Here is a 27,389-nt window from a genome sequence, read left to right as displayed (position 1 = left end):
CCATACATTTGAACGAGATTATGTTTGTTTTACTTGTTGTGATTGGTAGGACAAACTGAGACTGACGAATCAAAATTCTTTTTAGGTAAAGCTGTTTGGACCGACAGTGGTGCGAAAAGTACACGCACCCTGCTGCACTGCACTGAAGTACGTAAAAAGTTTTTGAAAGTAAGTTATTATTTGGATTAGGATAGCTTCACGTATTTTAATTTTTAGATTTCTCTTAAGGCATTAAGGGGGAACGTGAATCAGCATTTATAATTGACAGGCAATGCAGAAAACGTATTTTTAAAACTATTCCATTCTGTGCTTGACCTAATTTTTGAAAACGCCCCCCTTATTATATTAGTTTCTTTCAACTTGAAGGAGTTTGCTTTATGAATATCAGATACTCTGATGGTTAGTGTGAAGAGAAATAGAAATTAAATAACACCCAAAACGTAATGATAAAAATTATAGGCATGCCTAAATTATTTATTTATCTTATAAGATTTATTTCGCACCCAATCTTTATTTACAGTACTGTACATTTAGGTGCGAGCAGTGATTTATAAGTACTAATAGAATGGAGTAGATTTTTTTCTCGAGGAAAATTTGATTTGGTGGGTAAACCCTGAAGGATACCTTCCAACAAGCCAGCATAAGCCAAGCAGCCTGCATTTTATTGTACAGGTATCATTAACACACGCTGTAAACATGAAAACATAAATAAAAAATAATACTATACTGCAGTATGTATACAGCAACATACTGGGTTAAACCATTTTTGCAGCAACATACTGGGTTATAGATACATAAAAAGTGTGTCAAAGGTCAAATTCAAGGTTACATGTGGGGTTGTCACATGTTTTTTCTATTCATGGCCAGCAATAACTGGGCGTGCTGAGTACGTGTACTGTATCTCTTTTGATATTGGAGATGTACTAGTCTGGCAAATAGAAAAAAAATAAGATTTTTTCCATAAAAAGAAGGTCAAAGGTCAATTTCAAGGTCATATTTGGATTTGTCCATTACATGCATGTGTGTGTATCTTATGTAGTATTTGAAAAGCAAAGCTGAAAAATTGAACAAAAAAATTTGGTTTAACCATCAAAGGTTGGTCAAGCTAGGTCAAAGCAAAGAGCTAAAAAACATTCTTGGAGATGTAAAGCCTGTTATATTGATCGAACAAGGCTAAAGGTGTGGGAAAAATTACAGAAAGATGTAAAGTATAATGGAATCATGCCCATTTTCAAAATGCAATTAAAGCCCACAAGTTACCTCAGCAAGCTTAATCATACACCCCATTCTCATAGATTAGATCGACCTACATTGGATCGACCTAACTCCCTGGGGGTTCACGCTAAATAGCTGTCAGCCGGGCGGACACGAAAGTTAATTACCCCTTAAAGCTTGTAGTAGGCGGGGACGGACACTTAAGGGGGATTATCTGACAGTAATCTAGTGAGACTCCCCGCGGTGATAGATCGATCTAAAAGTTGTGAGAACAGAGCCAAAGTTACCATTTGGATGAAACGGTGTCCACATATTAAAATATATGAAGAAAAGTATTGAAAAAAACATAAAGAATAATTGGGCATTATTGCTATTGAGATTGGCTGACATTTTAATAGGACAAGCAGCCAAAGAGTAATCTCTGAAAATTGGAAGCAAAACAGCAACATTGCTTGCTAGTTATTGTGGTAACAAGAAATGTGTACTTCTCCAGCTACCAGCTTATGACCATAGACAGACTCAGGTGATGGGATTTTAAACATACTCAGTAGTGTCTGAAAAGAGTTTAATTTATGAAAAAGCATTATTAAATAAAAATTCAATGCAATATGATATAAGGAATATACATGGAATTGAAGGTGTATAGATTGATATTTTTATGATCTCAAGAGCACAGACCATTGGAGTTAAAAAATGTGCTTTAATTAATTAACCAATCATCTGTTATAAAACTGTTAATGGAAGTTTCTACTGGGGTAATATGTAAATTTAACAGGAGAGGGGAAAATTCAGAGATAGAGCTAAAATATGACATCCATGTTTTGGCTGTTTTACATAACCTTACTTGTTTTAATTCAAGTTTTGTTTAGGCAAAAATAATCCAACTATTTGACAGAAAGAAATTTTCAATCTTTTATTTTCTTTTTATCTTAATGTTGTTTTATTTTTATGCAAAGATTAAAAAAAATCAAACAGAAGTAGATTGTATCTCAAACTACAGATAATTAGAATGAGTTAGTAAGCATTCATTACATGGAAATACCGGTAGTGAACAGTGATTATGTAATATCACTTTTGTTCAGGTGGACATTAAGCTTTGGATCCTTGCATGTACATGTAATAGGTACTAGTAAATGAATATATGCATTTACATATGACATAATTGAAAATTTATGTCAGGCTCAGCAAGGAATGCCATGATAGATTGCATTACATGACATTATAATTAATACTTATAACTATAATAGATCAACTTTTGACTGAAATTGGTCAGCTGTAAATGGCCATTTGGATATTTTTAGGTTGTTCCAAAAATTGACTGCACATGCCTAATATTATGATGTGTCAGATTCAACTGGTGGAATGATACATTTATGGCTTCATTGGTACATAGCTAGATACCACTGAAAGATGATGTAGCATTGATGGGAAATAATTCAGGACACACTAATGTACATAGTCTGTTGCTGAATTGCATTAAATCAATAATTAAGCCTTAGCTCAGTAAATCAGAAATAAGGAGTGAGTCAGTTTTAGAGTGTGTGTTGTGACAGCAGTGGTAATTGCAATTACATTACAGAGTACATTTTTCCAGAGTACTGCTATTCAGGTGTTGTATTTCCTTTTCAGTTTGTGACTTCTGATAAGTTGTAATTATTAGAGCCAATTGCTGTCTGCATATGCAGTCAGCATTAATCTTTATGGACAAAATGGTTACCCTAGATCTTGTCAGTTGGATCAAGCCAGAAACCTCTGTGTTACTGTTAGCATTAAAAAGTGGGGTTGAGGAAAAATGAAGTGCACACATGCAAGCACTCATACAGAGTTTATCAAGGGACTGATATGAAGATGTTACACTGTGCCAAGAGATATTTTGAGTAAACATAGCCATTAGATATAAGAAAAAAATAATGGGCTGTGTTCACAATAAAAAGATAAGATTAAAAATGTTTGCAAATAATTTCTGTGCTAAAGCTCTGACTTCATAAAATAATTACACTCAGGACTGGTATTGTTGTCTCAGAGGAACCAATGTTACTCAGAATACCACTGTTGAATCATCACCAAGTGGAGATGATTGGAAATATTGCACACTAATGTGGCCAATTTGGAAAGTCATTGTCAGTGAAATCTGGAAAAAAAATCCTACATTGTTTTATCTTCTTGAGTTAGGCAGTCACTACCTCTTTTAATAAATAAACATACAAGCATGTGTAAATAGAATAAAAATAGCATGATAGCAAATAGAACACAATGGGGCTGCTGCTTTTAAAACCACTCGCCCTAAAACCAATACAAAAAGGTAATTTATCTGATTACTATCGAACTGCACATTCACCTCGCTCCTCCGCACACAGATAAGCTGAAGCTCTGTGCCGATTATGGAATGTTTTTAGTCACAGGATGCCTTATCATCACCTGAGCTTGGCAAAGGATGATATACTGTGCTAATTTAATGCAGTTACTGGTAGCCAACTTTATAGTGGACAGAGCGCTGAAAAGAGATAAAAGCGTGCATTTTTCTTGATTCCATTAATTGCATTGTTGGAGTGGAAACGGCCATTTACAGCATGAGCTTTGGACATTGTTTACAGGTAGCAGATAACTAGTATGCAATACATTAAGTATCTGTAACAACACTGGTAGATCAGTTACTCTTTACGTCAACTCAGGAAAATATGACATATTTTTGTGACGTTTAGAAGCAGGATTAGTTTCAATTGCCTGTGTTCACCTTTTGGGAAGATAACCTGCAAGTGACGAGGAAACCTCTTGCAGCAGAGAATGTAAAACACTGATGGGTTACTAAAGTTGATAAAACAGGATATACAAATACTGGAGCGAGAGCATAACTTGTTTATATTTTATGGTAACATCATCCAGATAATCAACACAACATCGAACTATGCTACCATGTACATGTTTTCTTCTTTAATATTCAATTGTAATTGGACTCTGGACTAAAAAGTGACAGAAACAAGTAGTTTTATGAGTGCTTAGGCACAGGATCAGTTACAGTGCATAGTATCATCTAACATTCTGCTCCATCAAACATACAGTACTCTCCATGACTAGCAGCTTTGTGAACTTCATGCATTAATGGTAGAGTGACATTCTTTCCTGGGGTACTCAAAATTGAAGAAGTACTAGCGTTACATCATCGAACCTTGACAGGTACATTCTACTATATTGCACTCACATTGGAAGAGGATTTGTGAATAAAGAATTCAATATGTGCATCACAGGGAGAAAGCAGTGAATAGCAGTTTTTGCATTTAGCCAATTTTTGGTTCAGGTGTGATGTATTTCCACTAATGCAGACATAGTGCTTGCTGATAACAAAAAATTGCTGAATAATATAGGATGTTACTTTTTTTTTCTTATGTGGTGATAAAGGAAATGAACACGTATAAAGGAAATGAACACGTGTGTAAAATAGCCAGACATAATTTAGGGCGCAAGGTTGGACTGCAGCTTCTTGACAACATTTTTGGAGAGCATTGGATATTCTTAAGTGAGCAGTACAGAGAAATAAGGTCCAAATGTTTTATTGCTTTTTTAAAACTGTTAAAACTGTCAGTTATTTGGATTGACTCCATATGTGATAATTAATTGTTGATTATATGCATCCTTGATGAAAACTTTCCCTTTTTTAGAGGTATAGGTATAGGCAATTATAATTTTTATGGAGGCAGAGGTATCAGATGTAATTAGATGTGTTAGATACATGTACCTGGTAATTGATAAGAATATAATTGTCTTGAACTTGACATCCAAATATTATTTTCTTACCAGGTGTTATAGTCTTCTTGAATGACAGTGGAACCTACTTACCCGTAGGAGATCTGGTCATGTCAGTACAATAATTTCAATAATGGACAACTTTAGTGCATGTAGCAAAAGAAGTTGTTGCTGTGGGGAGTTAACCTGAAGATACTTTACCAGCAGATGAATGATCACCTGAAAAATGATAATACCATAATTGAAAGCATTGACGCACGTACAATTTGACAGTATTATAAAAAGAGGGGATAGACCTCTGAATAACAACTTCAACAACAACTGGAATACTCTAAACAGTTTGAACTAATTTGGAAAAAAAAGTTGACAGTTAGAGACTTGAAACAATACTGGCTGGACAATATTGGGTCTCCTGAATAGTATAGTCAGGACAGTACCCTGGATAAATTTTCAATGAAGGAAAGCTCTTCAGGGAATGGATCATGTATCACCCGCTCAATGGATCAATACATGAAAAAGATCACATTGGTTTAAAAACAATACAAAGTGGGATACAATCAACTTGATTGGATTTCATCCAAAGGGTATATATGTTCCAGGCGAAGTTTGTGTCAACGGTGAAAAATATATCAGAGACACTCTTGATAGATGAATATTTCTGTGGTATTTACTCTCCTTATTGTTTGTACTTATTGATAGTATCTACAGAAGTAGATAATACCACCTGAGGAGCATTTCAATAGAATTATAACCAGGTGATATTTCCAGTATATAGGAAGTGTTTGTTTTATGATGCAGTAGACTGTATATGATACATGAATGCCTTTGATTGTATTGTATTAACCTGGAGTTAGGGAGTTTGGCTAAATTCTGTTTCTGAAAGAGTACAACACAGAGTAAACTGATGCTTTTGCTGTATTTTGGATATATTCCTCAACTGCAGCATACATTGAACAGCTGAACAGTGCACCAGTTAATTGATAATAGATTTTTGCTGAGAAAATAAGTATCTTTAACATGGAGCGACCAAGTACAATAGACAATTTAATTGCCACTCCAGAAAGAAAAAGTTCGTATGGGAGCATTGGAACTGCTGTTAAGTTATTAGTTGAACAAACTGATACATGTTCTAGAGTGCTCATGGTTGACAAAGTGGACAAAGCTATGGGTAAGTGGCTGGCCATTTCACCAGTTGTTCCCTCTGTATAAGGCTCTATTCCCATAGATTTTAGATCGATCTATCCCCGCGGGGAGTCTCACTAGATTACTTTCAGATAATCTGACTTAAATCTCTGTCCCGCCTACTACAAGCTGTAAGAGGGTAATTAACTTTCGTGTCCGCCCAGCTGACAGCTATTTAGCGTGAACCCCCAGGGAGTTAGGTCCATCTAAAGTAGGTCGATCTAATCTATAGAAATGGGGTGCAACATGCCTTCTCCACCTTTAAACTTGTCCACCTCCGGATTCCATAAAAAGAAAGAGACATCATATCATACAGTACACTTGTACTAAATTGGAAGGAATAGATGTGGTAAATGGGTGTATGGAGAAAAAAATTTGCAGTAGTAGAGTGAGGAAATGGATCAAGAAGAATTTAAAAATATGATTGATGCTCTAAAACCATTACATAATTGCAACTACTGTAACTTACCATTGACCTAATGTACAAGTATGTTTATTATCCCTATATAGCAACATGACTGTTCTTAAAATGTGATTACTATTTCCTACAGCCCCTGAACTAGTAGAAGAGGGTACCATGAACTACCAAAGGTTTGATGATGAGGAAGAAGAAGACATGGTTATGCCGCCAAAAGCACAAAATGAAGAGATCATGACGGAGGTGCGCCTTGACCAAGATGGCGTCGATGTACAGGTATAGGTGCTTTATACATGTCGATTGTGTTAGCCATAGTAGAGAATGGAAGAAAGAAACTGAAAATAAATGGCAAAAAATTTGACCAAATATATTATATTCTGAAGTACATAAGTTGTAAGTGCTTATTTTATTTCATTTTTTGTTAGAATTACAAAAGCTTTTTGAAACTCAATTAAGGGAAATTGGTGTTATAGAGTAGGGGTATGATGTAAAAAGGCCATAAAAATTAACTGATGGGGGATACTTATTCCATAATGTAAGTGCGCTTATCATAAGGCCATGCTTTGATTTGCTACTAGTACTTGTTACAACTTTATTTTTTCGAGATTTGTGTTTTAGTTGCATGATCCTAGATCTCATGGTAAATTTCTTTTATTTTACTAGATTGTTTCAAGTGATAAACATGTCATACGTGCATCTTCTGGGACCAATGGCACTTTTTACGATGCAGAGGCTCAGCAAGGGGGGCCACAACACATTGAGGATCCTGCAGGGGACCGTTACACAGCAGAAACACCTCTGGAGTAAGACATGTCTATCTGTAATTATTTCTTTTTTTCTCTCTTTCTCTTTTAATTCTGGCATGCCTTCCTTCCTTTTCCCTTTTCTTTCTTCTTTCTTTCCATCTTTGAAATCAGATTGAAGCATTGGGTGTGAAACAATATCAAGTGTTTTGTAAGTTGGCTGAAACTATATTTTAAAAGTGGCAAACTGATCAGTTTCATTCCAGAAAGAGGCATTTGCATAATTTAATCACTGCAACAGATTAAATGTGTTTTGGCCATTATCCTTCACTTGTGGATTTGATTTTTGCTCGACTTCCTTCCACATTGCATGAATTGTGCTAACACATCCTATGGGGATATGATTCATGTTCAGTGCAACATTGATGTAAAGATAACTCATACAATGGGTCATCTGATTGCCAACAGAGCTCTGAAAATATCTATTTTTACCTATATTTCAAAAGATAAGAATAGTCGCTGAAAACAAAAGTGCAAAGCAGTGTGTATATATATTCTGCATGCATGATGCAGAGAGTGTATGGTCAAGCCTGAGTTAAGATTCAATTATAGATTGAATGACTTCCTAACCATTGGAAATGGATTGGATTAACGTTTTCTGTCTGGATGCACACATTTGATCAGTAAAATTTGTTCTCATGATGTTTCACTTGTCTGAGCAGAAAGCTGACAAAAGCCTTGATCTAATCAGTTGTGCCAATGTACTGTATAGTCTTATCCTTAGTAAATATGCACAGTATATGTCTGTAGTATGCTACAGAAATTTTATACAAAAGAACACAATAAATACACAGATATCAACCTTCTAGTCACATTTACACAAATGGTTTGGTTGCCTTGGTTATTGGTGACAATTAGTGATCACTTGTATATCACATATTAATTGGCATATTGTTCAAGTGACCCAGAGAGTGTATTGAGACCTACATCCACCTTCATTACTCTTGTCCAGGGTGTAAAATCTCAGGCTATTTGTAATCTGCCTTGTTTCATGGTAATTTCATCCATATAATGATTATGATTTATAAACTATAGAGCTGAATTCTAAATGTAGGGGGGTATATAATACACAAAAGAATGGAATGTCTCTCCTTAAATTATTTTGATTAAATGTTTGTATAAATTTTCTATATTGCAAATCCGTTTCTGTATATCGGAACATATTTTTATTACAAAATACTTTGTCAAATGGAAAATGTTTTCTAAAACCTGTAAAGAGGTTCAAAAAAGGAGCTGGCTTTACTGTACTCTTGTTATACACAAATGTTAAATAGATATCAAAAGTAAAAAATAGTTATTTGCCAAAAAACTTGAAAAAACTTAAAGGTCAATGGCAACATAAATAACAATATGCACTTTGCCAATTAAAAATATTAAAATAAAATTATATGTATAAAATTATTTTCCCCCTCTCTCTTTTAGACATGCACAGTTAATGGTGAGGAAGGTTGTAGAACATATTATCTTCAGACTGGTCACAATGGTGCTCATTCTCATAGACATTGTACTGGTGATTGTTGATATATCAATCACCACAGACAGCAAGAAAGGCTTTGATGTTGTTGCTCTCATTTTCTCTTGTTATTTTATGACAGAGGTGATTGCTAGGATATTTGGGAGAGGGTAAGTTCAAACTTTATTCCTGACTTTACGCTTACAGGATTCCTGCTTGCAAAAAAATATGTATTGTGGGTAAAAGTGCTTTTTGTTTTGTCACTCTATGTGTTTTATAGCCATGACCGACTCATTCTTATACTTTTTGGATTCTCAGGATGATTGGAATAAGTCTTGCTATTTAAAGAATACATGTCTATATGAATAAAAACTATAAAATGCAATCTGCATTTACAAAAATTTACCGAAAAGCTGACAGGGCTTAGAATTATACAATATTTTACTTAGATTTTTCATCACTGTATCAAACATTCGCTGTAAGTTGTTAAAATGTCAGAACCACACAGTAATACTAACATAAAATTGTATTGAAAAATCTTCTTACAAAAAAGTATTTTAGGAGAATGAAGAAATCAGTTCTTCAAGATAACTGTTTATATTTTTTGTTATTTTTCAGCCCAAAACTGTTCTTCAAAAACTGGGTGGATGTGGTTGACTTTGTGGTGGTGTTGATAGCCTTTATTTTCACTCCTATATATACAGCTTTAGATTTAAGAAACTTACAGCAGAATGCTGAGTTGGGAAAGTAAGTCTAGTTATTGTGGAGTTTTATGTAGAATTGTGAATTTTATTTATTTGATATAAAATATTAACGGCACTGGGAACATATTCTGTGCTTCTTTTGTTTAAAAGCACTTTTCAAAAATATTTCATAAAAAGGGGATATCCATTCAGTTCTTGAATACATGAATTTTACTAGTGAACATTTTTCTGTTTATACTTTACAACAGTCTTAATAGGAAAATATAATATGTGTATAATAAGGTGTATGCTGTTGTAGTGTGGAGAACTAAAAGTAATATTTAAAAAATTTAAACAAAATTTTCAAATTAATGTTTTTGTTGCTGTTTTCAGACTAGTTATTGCTGGCCGTCTGATCAGAGGCATACTCATCATTCGAATCATTTACACGGAGAGAAAGAATGTTGCCAAGGCCTCTCGACTGATGGTCTCAGAAAACAAGAGAAGATACCAGAAAGATGGTTTTGATCTGGATTTATGTTATGTGACAGGTATGCAGCATGTGTTCAGTTTAGCTCTTTTGATATGTGAGGGGTGGCGAAATGTACTTAAATGAGGAAAAAAGGTGTTTCAGAGGAGGGGGCAACTGTTATATGGTCCAAAACTGAGTCTGGTTGTATAATTGTAGTAATATAAACAAAGCTTTAAGGTGCAAGGCTTACTAAAATGGAATATTTCCATATTATTTTGATTTGACCAACTGTGTTATCAGGCAGTGCCATTGTATTTCAGGTGAGGGCAAACCCCAGTTAGATAATGTTTTCAAATTTATGATACCTGTACATATGGTGAAATATGTATATCATATATAAATTTACATATCAAGATCAAGATGAAGGTCATTCCAATTAAAGCAAATAATGAATGATATGGGGCATGTTGTCTGTGGGGACATTCATACCCTCCTCCACGGTCACAGAGAGAAGTTTTTTTTACAACATTTTCAAAGATATTTTTCTCGATATTCACTAATTTTCTACATTTCTGTACTGTGAATTTTTGGACAACATTTACATGTGCATTTTTACTTAGCTGTCCATTTGTAGAGTAGATATTCAATACTCCTCTGAACTATAACTCAGGCTAATGGCCTACTATCTATAGCTTATTGTTCAGAATTAGTTTTCATTCAGACACTGGAAGTAGACACCCTTTTTTACCTCACACTTGCATAGAGATCTTTCCCTGGCATATGGGGTCATTGACTCATGTGGCTGTTGTTTACTGATAGCACCCAGAGTTACACATTCTTTGTTTGTACACTGAGGCACATTCTGGTATATAAAATAATGGAGTGCTTTCATGTTAATTTTGGATGTTGTCTTCTAACCCAAAATAAGTTAATTTTATCAATAAATCTATTACTTTACCTTTTATATTTTTATATTCTCTGTGGAACACTGCACAATGATAAATGTAAATGTTTTTGTTTTATCAGTACTCTAATTACTGAGATTGATGCCTTGTAAATGTCTCCCTTGGATAGCGCTAACACTCGCCAATTTAGCCAAATGCTAAAACTCTCTTCAATTGGCTAAGAAAAAGGGCTTGATTTGACTTGTTTTAGTCAAATTATAACCATTTTGATAACAAATTGACAAAAAAGTGGTGATTTGGCTAAGCGAAAAAAATTGCTAGCGCTACCCCAGTCTCCTGTATTATTATTTTATATTACAGAAAGGGTGATTGCAATGTCATTTCCTTCTACTGGAATCATGTCAGTTTATAGAAACCCAATCCAGGTGAGTTTGTACACATTGGCTCAAAAATTATATAGTAATTTATAAGTGTATTTGAATCAAATTAACAAAGTATTTTTACAGAAACATACATTATATGACATTTCTAGACTGGTGTGCTGTTTGATTCTGAATCCCTAAGACACCAAATCCTTAATCATTTAAAAAAAAAAAAGGAGCAACAGCTACATTTAAATCACTGCCAAAATAAAATGTTAGCCAAATTTGGCAAGTTGGCCTGCCAAATATGCACTAGCACTTTCTAGTAGCACCCAGCTTAAGTATTGTAAGTTGTGAAGTTGAAATTAAAGGTATTCTATTTGGGATAAATCCTGACACCAAAATGTAATTTTCTTCCAGAAAAAAAAGCATTTTTTCTCCTGTGCGCAAATTGTTCAAACTTGTACAGTTTCTAATTAAATAACTTACTTCTAAATGAACTGTGATTCATTTAAATTCTTAATCTCAGATAGGTCAGTATCAAGTAGACTCCAGATTAACTTTTATTTGAGAGGTTTCATTGTTTTTATGTCTGGAAATGAGAAATATTAGACAGGATATTTAGACATGAAAATAAGACTTTAAAGCATTTTCATTTACCTGTAGGATATATGCTTTAATTGTTTAGTCTAAAACAATTACACCAACTGCTTTCAGGAAGTTGCAAGATTTTTTGACACCAAGCACAAGGACCATTACAAAATATATAACCTCTGCAGTAAGTATGAGAAGTGAGATAGTAGGTGTTCAGCGTAACTTACAAGCATGTTATAATTGAAATATAATGTAAAATTGGAGAATTAAAAAAAAAGATTTTTTTTTCATTTAGGATGTTTGGCTTGTTAAACTTAAAAATTCTAAACCATCTCATTTTTGGTTAAACTACCAAGGTGCATTAATGAAGATGTCAAGCTGAAAGAGTTACAAGTTGAAAAAAGTTGTTGTTGACCAATAATGCCATTAATATTAACACATTGCTTAGCATTGGACAAAAATTAATGAAAATGGACAAATGTTCATTCATTCATTCATTCATTCGGTTATTTATTATTTTTAGGTGAGAGAGGGTATGATGAGACATTATTCCACAACAGAGTGGAGAGGGTCTATATTGATGACCACAATGTACCAGAACTCAAGTATGATATATTAAGATATTTTACTAAAAGACAGCTTATATAAAATTCAAAAACCATTATTTATTTCATAAAATTTCATAATTTCATAAAATTGGTAGAGGGGTGGTCTTATTGGATTGTTTGATAACTGTTGTAGAATTGATTATAGCCAGAGTATAATTATTGTCAGTCTAATTCCCAAGTAAATGATAAACATTTTGGGCTACAATATTTTTATTCCTAAAACACAAAAGAAGAGCATGTTTAGTCTGAACCACTGAAATTGAAAAAAAAATGACTTGAAAAAGTTATTAGTAATAGAGCAAAACAAAAACTTTGTGAATGAATTAAGCTCATAATGTTTGAAATATGTGTATATACACGTAAGTTTTTTTACACTTCAGGGATATGATAACCTTTGCTAAGAGTGTAGAAGCTTGGATGAATGAAGATCAAAACAACATCATAGCAGTGCATTGTAAGGGAGGCAAGGGACGGACAGGCACCATGATCTGTACATGGCTGGTGCACTGTGGCTTGTTTGAACAGGCTCACGTAAGCATACTTTATATTTTGACCAATGAGGCTGACTTTTTTCATCAGTGGTGAAGAAGAGAGAGTGCGAGTGTTATCATTATCATCAGGAGAGTTGATACACATTAACAGACAGTTTTGTGCATTTATTGGGTATTTTTATGCCATTGGGCAATCTCAATATCGCAAGACTCTCGCCATGACCCTTCTCTCTCTCGGTCTCTCAAGAAATATATATATATATATATATATATATATATATATATATATATATATATATATATTTAAGAAAATGTTCAGTGTCATTATGTTTGTATGCCATTATTTTGATTCAAGTTTTGATTTAAAAAATACATTTCCAGTATTGTTATTATACAGGGTTTCCTTCAGACCAAGACCATTAGGGACCATTCCCAGACCCTGTCGTACTAATTGTGGATCAATCTATTTCTGAGGCGATTCTTGCTATATTACACCAACTTCAGCGGCTTAAATGTCTGTCACGCCTACTGAAGCTGTTAGAGGGGAATCAATTATCGTTTAGCAGCTTCAGTAGGGGAGCCAGACATCTAAGCCGCTTAAGCTGAAAGCAGTTAAGCGAGAAACCCTTCAGAGATGGATAGATGTTAGATCGCTTAAGCTGAAAGCAGTTTAGCGAGAAACCCTTCAGAGATGGATAGATGTTAGATCAATCTAGGTATGGGAACCCAGTCTTACAGACCAAATGTCAATCCAAAATATCAGACAACAGAAAGACCATGATGCATGTTGAAGTTAAGCAGATGTCTTGTTATGGTGTAAATACAACTTGAGATTAATTTAAATTATTTTCCAGGAAAGTCTTGATTATTTTGGAAGGCGACGGACTGATCAAAGTGTAGGAAGTAAATTCCAAGGTGTTGAAACACCAAGTCAGGTAAGATACATTGAAAACTCACTTTTCTTTCATTTTCCATTCATCTTGTATTTATAGTGATAATACTTAGTGATTGTATCTAGATATTTTGAAAATGATGCCTCTATCTTTTCAATACTTCAGTGTGAGTGACAAATTTAATTACCATTATTTAATAATACGTAGTGATATCAATTTCAAAGGGGAGATAGAGTTTATGAAAAAAATAGGCATTATACCATGAAAACTGAACTGTGTATACCTAGATCAATTTTGACCCTTTTCCTTTTTTGGACCTTTTCCTGGCAAAAAGGGTGGTATATTTAACCCCCCCCCCCTCCCCTCACTACAGGCCTGAGATTACAGATGAAGTACAGTAGATATCACAGAGATAGATAATTCCAACTTGTAATATATTGATATGAAGATTCCAAAGTTTGATATGATGAATTCTTACAGAGCCGCTATGTTGGATATTTTGAAAAAATCAAGAAGAATTTTAATGAAGAGCTCCCTCCTGACAAGAGATTAAGAATGACGCAGATCAAAATCACTGGAATAACTGGTAGATATTTATTATAATTGAGATTACATAAAAAACAGTTATCAGTTTTTAAAGAATTAAATTTTTTATCTATAGATTAAAATAAAATATATTAGAATTCAAAGAGATATAAATACCTTTTCCATTGTGTTGAAGATGTCACTTTTTTTTCAACAGAATTACAAATTTACAATACAAACAGCATAAATTGGAAATCTTTGAAAATTATCAAGGAAGGCAAAGTCAATTCACTTGTGTTTGAAATTGTTTTTAGGCTTCAAACTTGAGAGTATTGGGTTATTTTTAATTGCAAAAGAACAGATGACGATCAAAATGATTGTAAAATTAATGTAGTCCAACATTTTTTATTGGAAGATGCAGTATACTTATGCTGGTAACCCAAAGAAGGCAATGATATTATTAAAATGGTATTTTCTCATCATAATTTAGGTGTGGGAAATGGAGATGGCTCCGACCTCAGTATGATGCTGTTCAAAGACAAGGTGGAGAGATTTAACTGCCAGTTTGGAACCAACACAAATTGCAAAGTGAGTCTTTAATAGATAAAAGACATAATTGTTATTTGGTTGTATTATTGTACCACCAGCGTAGGCGCTGGCGGTACACATGGTTTTAGTCCCGACCCGTATGTTCCGCCGGCTCCTGCGGCTCCGCCGGCTCCTGCGGCTCCGCCGCCAAGTCACCGTTACCGCTTCTCCTCCTAGACGGTAAGGGCCTCCATACCCAGGGGCGGATTTAGGCCGTCTTCTGGGTCTTCCAGAAGACGGTCAGATTTTCAAGTTTACATTGATGGGTATCTAATTTTTTCTGTCGGAAGACGGTCAGAAAATGGAGGATGGATCAACAAAGATAATTTGGAAGACTGTCAGAAAATAACTCTGGATCCGTCCCTGCATACCCATCTCTTGGATTTAGGTCACCTATAATCTCAACTCGTTCCACGTAAAATTTGGGCTTTGTCGGTATTGGGGTCTAGGTGTGGCACTCATTGCAATGCACCCTTGTCCAAAAATGGCAAAATTAAATGCTAATTGTCTCCCCTACAGAAGGAATTATGGGAAAAATTTCTACAGACAGCTTTCCAAAAGTCATATGTGTAGATTTCAAATATGCCCTTGGATTTGACCTTTGACCTTTATTTTAAGGTCAAACGGGCCAAAATTTTCAAAAAAACAAAATTTTTGCCGAAAAAAAAATTATTTGCGGTCTTATTCAGACACCACACAGACTTAACTAATAATATTAATGGAAAGTGTTACCCTTCAGGTCATCTTTCATCTCCGTGAATTTGGGGTCAATCGGTGCATTTTCACGGGAGTAGCGGCCATAAGATATCGAAACTGAAAACTGTCTCTAATTCGGGAACCGTTAATGCTAGACACCCATTCTTTTTTGCATTTTGTAGAGCATGTAAAGCCCAACACTGGGGGTCGTCTCCGTTTTTTTGTATTCCATACGGTTTTCGAGTTACGCTGTATCAAAAAGTACATATTGGTGGTGAAAGCAAAATGTGCAGTACGGTAATGGATAATAAATTTTGAACTCTATGAATCTAATCTTGAATCTAAATGTGACCTTAAAATTGACCTTTGACCTACTTTTCACCATGAACTGAACTTTGCAAATTTTGCTTCCTTTTTATCTCCAAAACTGGCAGAGATAGGTCCATAGTTTCTATTGAACTTGAATAGGAAGTCATATACTGGCAATCTAAATGTGACCTTAAAATTGACCTTTGACCTACTTTTTACCATGAACTGAACTTTGCAAATTTTGCTTCCCTTTTATCTCCAAAACTGGCAGAGATAGGTCCATAGTTACTATTGAAGTTGAATAGGAAGTCATATACTGGCAATCTAAATGTGACCTTAAAATTGACCTTTGACCTACTTTTCACCATGAACTGAACTTTGCAAATTTTGCTTCCTTTTATCTCCAAAACTGGCAGAGATAGGTCCATAGTTTCTATTGAACTTGAATAGGAAGTCATATACTGGCAATCTAAATGTGACCTTAAAATTGACCTTTGACCTACTTTTCACCATGAACTGAACTTTGCAAATTTTGCTTCCCTTTTATCTCCAAAACTGGCAGAGATAGGTCCATAGTTACTATTGAAGTTGAATAGGAAGTCATATACTGGCAATCTAAATGTGACCTTAAAATTGACCTTTGACCTACTTTTCACCATGAACTGAACTTTGCATAGTTTGCTTCCCCTTTATCTCCAAAACTGGCAGAGATAGGTCCATAGTTACTATTGAACGTGAATAGGAAGTCATATACTGGCAATCTAAGTGTGACCTTGAAATTGACCTTTGACCTACTTATTATCATGAACTGAACTCTGCTAATTTCTTTCTCTTTTAACTCCAAACCTGGCAGAGATAGGCCCATAGTTACTATTGAAGTTGAATAGGAAGTCATATACTGGCAATTTACTGTGACCTTGGAATTGACCTTTGACCTACCTTGCGATGAAATTAACTTTGATTGTACCATTTTTAGTAATATATATATTTTTTGCATATTTTGAAAATTCTTGTTGATTGCATTTTTACAGCTTGTCAAGCACAAGACTGGTGGCTGTGTTCCTTATTTTGTATATGTGGGGGTCTATATGAATGCGCTTGCTCCAGCTGGTGGTACAATATTCGGAGGCGGTATCGCCTCTCTGATCCTCTAGTTTTAAATAACTAATGTTTATTGACCAGTCTTTTCCTTGGATCAGACAGTATTTTCTGTCAGTTTGCAATCAAGATTTGAATTTTATTCTTGTATATATTTCTCAAGTTTTCAATTTGGCTTTGTTTTCAATTCTTTAAGTAGTTTCAAAACTATCATATCAAAAAGTGGGAGCTTGGAATAGTGTTGGCCATCCTGTTGCAAAGAAAATTTGCCACAATTTGGGGGGACTCAGCAATAAATGTACTTGGAGGGTTTTTTTTCCTGCATGTCTGTGAGGGAAATGACCAGCAAACACGTCACGTTGGTACCACATGGTTAATCCATATATGACGTTATAATGTAGTAACAACATGCTGGCCACAGGATCCGAATGTGACGTGTTTGCTTGGTGGGCTGAATTTGCTATTTCATTTTGAAAAACCTGTGGAAACGCCATAGGTGGAACACTTACTGTATAAGTGTTTGGGTAAGTTCCAAACAAAGTTCACTGAATTTAACCTATATTCTTTTTATTTTGTCATCTGAAACATATAAAGTAGGACAATCATATATTTTGTGTATGGCGTTTTTGTGGAGAAGAAGCAAGAGATGAGTATCATATTATTTGTTATATTTCAGCTCACACATGTGCAAGAGGAAGATTTCATTTCAATAGAGCTTGAAGATTCTCCTATTCTGGTTGGTGACATCAAAGTCAGATTTACCTCTACTGCTGTAAGTATAGGGACAAGGTTAAATATCTTTACTAAAGAATTTTAAATGCACAGATATATATTTTAAATGATGGCAGGATGAAAAACTTATGCAAATGATTGATTTGTTTCAAAATAATTTAGATGTCTTTTACAAATGAAATAGCAAATGAATGAACCTTAAGTTTATGATTTTAGAATTATCTTTTTATTACAATGAAACATAGGTGACACTTTTCAAGATGTTGAGTGCTGATGCTTCAGTACTTGAAAACATGCAACCTTGTATTGATAGAAATTTGCACATAATCCAACATTTTTAGAATTAATGTTTATGAAAAACATATAACAAGCAAAATAGCAAAGATGTCAAAAAACTGACTGGTGATGATAGTGGGTGAAAATCTGTTTTTTTTTTAACAATGTATCAAAGAAAAAAGTCTTTGCTCTGATATTTGTGAATATGCCTCATTTTCCTTTACAGTTCTTCAATAGGTATTCTTATAGTGTCTCAGATAAAATGATTAATAGAAAAGTATTTATTTTTACTACATCAGCATCTCTCTTACATAGACTACTTCTAGTAGCTGTTGGATGTAAAACAAAAGTAATTGGTTTTCTTTTTCAGAAAATACCAATTGGCTATGATAACTGTCCATTTTATTTCTGGTTTAATACATCCTTTGTAGAGGATAACAGGTGAGGAGGCGCATGTCATGTTATTGTGAATATTATATGGATGGTCAGCAAAATATATATTTTGTCTTTCATGGAAAGATTGCATCTCTCAGCATGTGGAACTAATAGCAGACAAATGTTTTGGCTTTAAGGAAAACATTGTTGTCAGTTTAACAGTAAACTCATCACATATTTTATAGCTTTTAAAGTGTAAGTTAATTAGATACTTTTGTTGTGAATTTTTTTAAAACAAAATTTTATTATGCTATTAAAATAAAACATATTATCTTATCACAGAACCTTGGTGAGAAAAATAAATGTAGGTGACATATAAGAAAAAAATACACAAGAGTTCTTCTGGGTCATAGTGTTTAATCTTTCTCCGGACTTTTTCTGTTGATATCGATAGCAAAAGAAAGACTCAGTTTTTCAACAAGGAACCTAGAACTTTTGTATCTTGCTCATGAAACTAACTCTAATATAAGAAGTTGATATCTGTCAAATCTTAATTTTTGCTTTTCAGATTAAAATTACTCAGGTACGAGATTGACAATCCACACAAAGAGAAAACATGGGATGTTTTTAGGGAAGAATTCACCATTCAACTTTTCTTTGAGGGTGTAGATGACTTATGAAGATGCTTGCACACTGTTAATTATTCCAAAAAAGTCCATTGCCATGACAACCACTAGAGATTGAAAAACTCTGTGTGCCCACCAGCATTGAAGAGACAGCCAGAAGTCACATTTCCTTATCAAATCCTGATCAATTCTCATGATTGTTTATTAAGATGGTATATATTTGATTTTGTTAATCACCTCTTACTTATATTCAGAGTACCACTTTGCAACTTATTTGATATCAGAGTATATATATATACACACACACACACACACACACACACACACACACACAGAGCAATGCACATGTCAACATAAATAAATTTAAACCAGAGGAATCTGAAGCACCAGATACATGTAGCTTGAATGCCATTCTAGTGTTTTTTTCAATCTGCCAGCAATCTGAATATATTGCTCTTTTGGTACTTGAATGGCTTTCAGAACAAAAACAAATTTTGATTGCCTTCCAGATTTTGTTATTATAAGCATTCCTCATGTTACAATCTAACTGCATATTACACGTAATGCCTTTACATTGCATTTGTTTTGTTGCCAGTTGTTGATGTAAATGAATGTCTCCATTCCATTACATATACACATTGTCTAGTCACAAACATTCTGATGCCATATCAATGATAATATTGTCAATGCTATTAAATTTGGTGACCATGATGTAATGTATAATTAATCCTGGCCACAAGGATTTATTGAAGTGCAAGACATATTGACTTGTGCAATTTTTAATGAACTCAATTTTTATGGTTACCATATTATATTTGAATTACATGTAACATCTATTTCAAAATTAGTGTTTATATTTTATTCAGAAGTAACATTATGTTAAGTCAAAATTCATTGATTAATGGTGCTCCTATGTAAATAAAAACGATAATAGTCATTGGGACAATTTTCTTGTATTTCTTTTAAACAAGATGATCTTTTGTCAAGATGAAATTCAACAGTATTTTCTTAATTTTTTTTATTTAGAATCACTCTCTGTCAACTATTTTCCCCTTAAATTATACTTTAAGGCTCCGTTCACATGAAAAATCCATTTTCTAAAAATCTATTTGCGGTATCTTGTGATCACGGTCTGTGCCCTGAATGCCCCACGGTGTAATTACGGGCAGTGCGAGCCAGTTACTTCCAAAGCTATAATTCTCGGCGCTGCCAGTAATTACGCCGCGGGGTATTCAGGGCATAGACTGTGATCACAAGATGCCACAAATAGATTTTAAGAAAATAGATTTTACATGTGATCGCAGCCTAAATTGTGTAACGTCTGAAGAAGAAATCAGAGTTTACTTAGTATGGAATCTTATAAGCTTGAAAAGAAACTAAAGAAAAAAAGTTTTAAATTACAACTTCAGCATATTTAAGTTAATACAACTAAAATAAAGATACTTTGAGGCTAAAGCTCCAATGACACTTTTGTCTCTTTGAAATTACGTAAGTGAACTGGAACTGGAATTTATGTTGACAATACAGCACATGTCCACATAACTTTTGTATGTCTAAATCTCCTCACAGAGAAAAGAGTTAACATAAAAGAAAAGAAAAATTAGGAGTAACTAACAATGAGAGCAGAGTAATTCACTGCCACATTTCAGAAAATTCTTCATACCTTTTGAGATCGTTTCACTAAAGATTCTTTCATCGCCACGTTTCGTGCGTTCTCTGATGAGCTCTGCAAGCTTTTTTATCAGAGAAAGTTTTGTCACAGTATAAACAGGTGTGAACAACACGGTTTAATCCTGTGTGAGACCTCTCATGGGAGAGACAGAACTGTTTTCCTGTGAATAAAAGATTACAGTACCGACATTTGTAATGTTTGCTGGCCAGGTGTGTTGCCTCATGTCTAGTGCACAGTTCCTCCACTACAAAGGATTTTCCACAGTACTTGCATTTAAACGGCTTGTCAACACGGTGTATTCGCTCATGTAAGATACAGTCTTGTTCATCACCAAATGCCCTTGCACAGAAACGACATTTGTAAGGTTGAACACCTGTGTGTATTATTTCATGCTCTAAATAGCTTTCCCTCTGTGCAAACATCTTGTCACAAAACTGACATTTAAACGGCTCTTTGCCTCTGTGGACTACTAGCTCGTGTAATTCGTGTTTTTCCTTGCTGTAGAAAATAAAACCACAGAACTGGCATTTGAAATGGTCATCTAAGTGATTGTGTGTAAAAATCATCGACTCCTGATCCATGCTGGGGCTCTGCTCGCTCTGTATGGATACAGGATTTTCTGACTGGTGGTGTTGCTTAGAGACCTTGTGTTTTTTCATGTGCGCAGAATATGTGTAAACAGTTGGAAATGTCCTTGAGCAAAATTTGCACTGAAAACTCTTATGAATGCTCTCGTGTCTTGTACAAAGAAACTTCTTGGCAAATCTCTCATCACAAAATGTGCACTTGTATGGATGCTCCTCCGTATGAGTTCTCTCATGGCGAAGGTAAGCCTCTTTCTTATGAAAAGATTTGTTGCAGTATTGACACAGATGGACAGTGGCTGGGGAATGGTGTCTTTCGTGTTTTCTACAACTAAGTCTATTAACAAACTTTTTCTGACAAAAACGGCAAGCATAATATTTTCTGGGTGCTTCTGGATGTATCAACTCATGAAGAATACAACTGGTCTTTGTAGTAAATGTTTTAGGGCAGTACTGGCACCTGTAGGTCTTGCAACTGGTTGTGTGAATTTTTTCGTGTGATTTCAGGATTGCTTGATCTCTAAACTGCTTAAAGCAGTATCGACAACTTAATAGCTTTTCATTACTCCGAGTGATATTCTGTCCTGCTTTTCTGTCACTTTTCATCCTTTCAGGATTTTTGTCACAGAGAGTTCTCTCATGGATTTGACAATCCTCCTCTCCGCTGAATACCTGGACACAATACCGGCATTTGCAAGAATTTTTGATGGTGACTTTGGATTTTTCTGCACTCTTCTCTGCATTAGAACCTGGTGTGGAAGTTGCAAGAGAGTGAACATTCTTGATTAAAAACACAGGTTGTGGATCAGAAGCACCTTGAACAACATCCACTCGGAACTTCTTATCTTTTCCATCCCCCTGAGCATTGGTATCCTCTTTCAAACAACTAGTGCCATCTGTCTTTACACTATTACTATTTGTAGCAGACACCATGCTATCACAGGTTTGCAGGTTTGGAAATGGCATTCTAATAAGCTGGTGGTTTATTACAATCTGGTCTCCATCCGGGTCTGGCTTGATATTTATATTGCATAAATCCCCCTGTCCTTTGACAAGAGTTGATGGCTCTTGATCCATTGAATTGCCCACTTCCACTTTGCTCACACATCTTCCCAAGTCATCCTTTTGTTTGTCAGTTCCCTTATTCAGTGATGTGACCCTTGCTTGTTCATCTACATTGCTACTGCTTTGTGGTTCAAAATCGGGATTCTCCGGAGAGATACATTTTGTGCCGTTTTCCTGGGACTTTAAGCCTGTGCCTGTGAAAAGAAAAAAGTGACTGAATATTTCCTAACTTGACCTAGCTGAAAGTCCCACATCAAACAGTAAATCAAAACAACTACAATATTTTAAAGATCTGAATTGTAAGAATTGTGTCCATAGGAAACTTTACCTCCTGCTTTCGCAGTGCAAGCACGCTCTGGTGACGGTAACTTGTAGAGACATATACCAGTGTGCGTACATTTAAATCATCTCTTAAATCATCATTTTACTAAAAGTTAATTTAACAATTATGTGTAATTTTTCTCTTTTAAGCAAAAAAAGCATAACATAATTGCTGAATTTTATTCACAACCATACCAATGCATTTAAACACTAGTTACCAGATGTAAAGTGCTGTGAATGGGGCAACTCTACAGGAGCCTGGCCTTTTTTGCCAACATCAGCATGGTTCTCTCTCCTTAAAATGGTTAGAGTGCAGCTATTTAAAAAACATTTGGACTGAAAACTTGTTTCTGTATTGCTATACATGTTAACATTTCACCAGTTTATGAGATGAAACAAAATATAAGAATAATATAATTGAATAATTTGTTTCTGTATTGCCAGTTGTTTATTTAACATTTCATCAGTCTATGACAAATAACAAAATAATATAAGAATCATAAAAGTCTTACGAAGGTAATATGGACTTACCAACAGTCAAGCAGCTTCTCTGCCAGAGCAGCATCAGAATCTGGACCGTGCAGAGCTAACTGATCTTTTAGAGCCTTCCACCTCCTCATGCTGTGCATCAAATCAACAGTGCTCTCTTGAGACTTTGAAGTACATCCCTCTCTGCTGTCAGGTATCATTTTCAGAAGTGTCTGAAATACTGAAATTATAGAAATATAATATATAATTTTTTGGGGGAATAAGTGACTGTTATTATGGTTCATTGTACAACTCAAGATTAACAATATTCACTGATTATTTATTTTGATACTCCCCTCTGAAAACTAATAATTTAAAGTACAAACATGCCAGATTCTTCTTTTCTATCAAAAAGTCATGCCAGTCCAAACGTCCAGCCATTTTAACAAGTTTTAAAGACAGATACATTGTCACAGCAACCCTTGGCCCTCAAAATTCAGTGACTATTTTTATGAGACATCCACACACTGTCTGAAAACTACTGCCCATAACTAACCTTGCAGAGCATGCTGTTTGTACGGCCCAGGGTCTGTGTTCAAAGAGACATTTTCCCCTGTGGTGACAACACCATTGGTTCCCTGTAGTGTTGATGACACCACTTCCATTTCCTCAGTAGTCCTCGTACTGACAACATCATTACCGCTTGAGGGCAACTTGTTGTATGACTTATATTGTGATACAGTCTTTTGGATTGTACTTTTCAGCAAAAGCCTTTGTTGGAGGGAGATGCCAAGCTCTTTGAAAGATTCTTCATCCAAAAGATTTAGAGATTCTTTTGTCTTAAAACCGCTGTCTAATAGGGTATGGACTGTAGACTCTGTAAAGCCTTGCACGTGCAGCCATTCAATAAACGAAGAAGATACACCATCATTTTGGGGATCTTCTTCAATAAAAGAGTCTGAAAAAAATATACATAAACTCTAATTAAAATAAAGAACCTCCGCATTTATAAAAAATTATTCAAAGTCAGTTTCAAAACTTTCTACATGTTTTTAAGATAGACATTTCCCAACTAGATATACCTTCTATCACTTTTCATCATTGATTCAGTAACATTTTAAAGAAAGATTTCAACCATATTTTAATCTAAAAAGATATGCTGTTACAATCCAAATTCTTGGATCCAGACAAAAAATCCTAAGTTTTCAAAACAGTCCCATAAAATTTTGATTATTAAATCAATAACATAACAGACTACCATTATCAAAGGCCTCCTCCGGAAAATCATCCTCAGACATGGAATGATCATTCTCCTGAAGAAATGACTGATAATTGGAAACATGTCCAAGAGCCAGAGCAGCATTGTTCAGTTGGTCAGGGAGATGGTCTGCTGATGCCTGAGAGAGGGAGCCTGAGGACGTATGTGGATCTCCTGAAAGAAAGAAAGATATATATATATATATATGGGTTTTCTTGAGCCACATAGGATGCGAATGTAAAAATCTCAGAATCAAATACAATTCAAAGCATATAGTATCAAAATGCAAAACAGCTGAGCATTCAGTATAGCTCTACTCATTTATAACATTTACTTTACATATAGATTAATAGATGAACTTCATTCACTAATGAACACATAATAACAACAGCCTGCAAATCTAGATTTGTTTACTGCATGAAGATTATAAACATTAACACTAATTTATAACAGGATGAGCCAATACTTACGTATACCTTTTTCTGTCCCTGCTAGAGATGCAGACAGAATTCTGCTACACTCTCTACCCAGATCTTTAGCAGAACTTTCAACAATTCGCTCAGCACTGCTCTCATTTTTGAGCTGAGACATCGAGCGAATGGTATCAGTCTCAATTCCATTTTTGTAGAGGGTTGCTATGGCTGTGGCATGTACACACTGAGTGGTATATATTTCATCAAGACCAGCATCTTCAGATAACCTTGTCATCATTGCAGCTGGAATAAGTGATTTAATTGGAATTTCTAAGGCAAATATTTACCCTAAACTATTAAAATGTAGATATTCGTTTTTTCTTTCAATTAAATTAATAATCTCATTTTTCCTTTTTTTTTCAAATTCACATAATGATAAGATGTTCTGGAGGGGTGGAGGATACTAACAAATAACCCTTATTATAACAGGACTCGTATATTAGTTTAATTAAACAAATTAGTGACTCACAAAGAACGTTCTTCCCAATGCTTTCCATTTTGTACCATGGTCGCGCAGCAACTAGCTCATGCTGCCTGATCTTTGGCACCTGCCACAGGCTATCACAACCAGCACTCAGTCTGGAGACATAGGTCTCAAAAGCTTCCACAGGGTCCATAGCTCCACCAGTGGAGTACATTCTCAATAAAGGGTAGGCCTGGTCCTGTGAAGAGGATTCCCCTTTATGGGGTTGTTTCTCCTCCATCTTACAGCAAGCTACATATTTCAAACCTATGAAAATCACAAAAGGTTGTTATCATGATCATATGAATACTTTCTTATATTATTCAGTAATGTAATTTATCTATTCTATACTCTGCATCTCAAATGCTGTGAAAAAAATATGCATATTTCAGACCTATGAAAATCACAAAAGATTGTATATGTGGATATTTTTGTATATTATTGAACTTTAATTGTCCATTCTATACTTTGTACCGAAAATAATGCAGAGAAACAAAAAACAAAAATCTTTTAAAGTCATGAAATAAAAACTATTTTTTACCTTGGTCATTTCGGCACACAATAAATGTATTTTTTGTCATGGCTCTGAATTCCTCTCGAGCTTTGCTGCCAAAAAAGTAACATACGTTAAACCACACATATTGCTGCAGACGTTTTGGAGTTGACAAATCCCTGAAATAGGCTGCCAGTGTGGCCAAATCAGTCCTCCCAATAGGCCTCTTCTGTTTCAACTTTTCATGTCCAACTTTGACGTAATACTGTTTACATCTAGCGGTGAATGCAGCATTGGATGACACAAAATCGACATCTCTGATTATATCAATATTCCTCTTCAGATCATGGAGGTGACGAGACAAAGCAGCCCTTATGCTGATCAAAGTTGATGGGTTCAAATCTTGGGCATCTTTTCCTGTGACATTTTCCCAAAAGGTTTTCAGCAGGATATTTAACTGTGCTGGTTCTATCGTGGCCAGATCTGGGCGTGTGATCTCATCATTATACTCTGAGGCCCACTCTCTGAATCGTCTCACTCCCCACTTTGTATTTTTTGTTGTGCTGTAACTGACTTCATGTCCTGTTTTGACTACAGTTACTCCTACATGTATGTCAGGGTATTGGGATTCACTGGTCAGCAAACTCTTCAACATTCTTTTTTCTTCTGTCAAATAAAATAGAATTTAAAAATCAAGAGGCACTCAGTGTGTAAATATGGTTGTCATCTACTGCAGTCGACCTACCACACTTGGGTCTTATGTTTTTGACAACTGCATGTTCACTCGTCAACGAGGTGCTTGTTCAAAACTACAGGCTGATATCTACTAGTACTACCAGTGGCTTCATTAGTAACGTTCCCACAATACATGATTTTCTGTCTGTGCGTACATTACCCTGAAAATGGTAAGCTTCACCATAGAAGTAGTTTCTCTGCTTCTATGGCCTCACTGACGAGAACAATTCGGATGTTTCTTGCCCCCCCCCCCCCCCCGGCCCCCCCAGCCCCTGCATGTCCAAACATGGTGTCACGTAACACTGAATAAATTTTTGATTTAAATGAGCTAGATCTAAAATTCAAATGGCTTCTCCGTTCTCAAATACGCAGCCAAATGTGTTTTTCATATACCTAGCTAGAAAGATAATCATGTGTAGACCCTAGAGGTGAACAAATGCTCAGAGCCGTTCACGCTGTCAAACCTACTCCAGTTTCACCAACCTTGCTGAACTTGACGGATTGGTCAAGGTTTTTCAAATGTCCATTTGCTGTCTCCTTAATTATACAACATTAGTTGACATTAAACAAAGGTTAATCAATTTAAAATGCAATAACTCCATTACAACACATAATTTTGCTTGCCTCTTTTCTCCGCTAGGTGGCAATCTTGTCTGCCAACAGGTGACAACTGCAAGATACTCCACAACTGCGCTGAGGCTGCAAGTTGTTTGTTTTAAAGCTATATTGACGTACTACTACTGGTGTGAAAAACCATGCCAGCTGGTCGCAACCTGATATATTTTTATCAATAATCGAATTGCCTGGAACGC

The 27,389-nt window shown here is 35.1% G+C and overlaps 2 protein-coding genes across 9 annotated transcripts; one reads left to right on the top strand and one right to left on the bottom strand.

Annotated features, from left to right (window-relative positions):
• Positions 1-54: 54 nt before the first annotated feature.
• On the top strand, positions 55-19,982 carry LOC106164811 (phosphatidylinositol 3,4,5-trisphosphate 3-phosphatase TPTE2). Of its 4 annotated transcripts, none has more exons than XM_087007400.1 (17): positions 124-168; positions 5,011-6,124; positions 6,690-6,832; positions 7,220-7,359; positions 8,782-8,982; positions 9,431-9,559; positions 9,889-10,046; positions 11,233-11,297; positions 11,952-12,012; positions 12,352-12,433; positions 12,817-12,967; positions 13,782-13,862; positions 14,301-14,406; positions 14,836-14,933; positions 17,713-17,808; positions 18,415-18,485; positions 18,988-19,982. In XM_087007400.1, exons 2-17 carry the CDS (start codon positions 5,974-5,976, stop codon positions 19,097-19,099), a joined length of 1,845 nt encoding a protein of 614 aa, XP_086863526.1. In that variant the 5' UTR covers positions 124-168; positions 5,011-5,973; the 3' UTR covers positions 19,100-19,982. The 4 variants fall into 4 exon arrangements, with proteins under 4 accessions (XP_086863527.1, XP_086863528.1, XP_086863526.1 ...); XM_087007399.1 differs by lacking the exon at positions 124-168 and adding an exon at positions 4,660-4,751; XM_087007401.1 differs by lacking the exon at positions 5,011-6,124 and having other exon boundaries at positions 55-168.
• Positions 19,980-27,389, bottom strand: LOC106164839 (uncharacterized). Of its 5 annotated transcripts, none has more exons than XM_087007389.1 (9): positions 27,202-27,389; positions 25,891-26,508; positions 25,356-25,616; positions 24,884-25,129; positions 24,414-24,587; positions 23,712-24,113; positions 23,219-23,396; positions 22,906-23,003; positions 19,980-22,560 (listed from the first exon to the last, which is right to left on the bottom strand). In XM_087007389.1, exons 2-9 carry the CDS (start codon positions 26,495-26,497, stop codon positions 20,738-20,740), a joined length of 3,789 nt encoding a protein of 1,262 aa, XP_086863515.1. In that variant the 5' UTR covers positions 26,498-26,508; positions 27,202-27,389; the 3' UTR covers positions 19,980-20,737. The 5 variants fall into 5 exon arrangements, with proteins under 5 accessions (XP_086863515.1, XP_086863514.1, XP_086863518.1 ...); XM_087007388.1 differs by having other exon boundaries at positions 27,061-27,237; XM_087007392.1 differs by having other exon boundaries at positions 22,906-22,982; positions 27,061-27,237.

The sequence above is a fragment of the Lingula anatina genome, chromosome 3, assembly GCF_051362555.1.
Source record: "Lingula anatina isolate TDL-2025a chromosome 3, LinAna3.0, whole genome shotgun sequence".
Classification (NCBI taxonomy): Eukaryota; Metazoa; Brachiopoda; class Lingulata; order Lingulida; family Lingulidae; genus Lingula; species Lingula anatina.
Note: the sequence above shows the minus strand (reverse complement) of the source record. Positions and strands in the feature narration are given on the sequence as shown.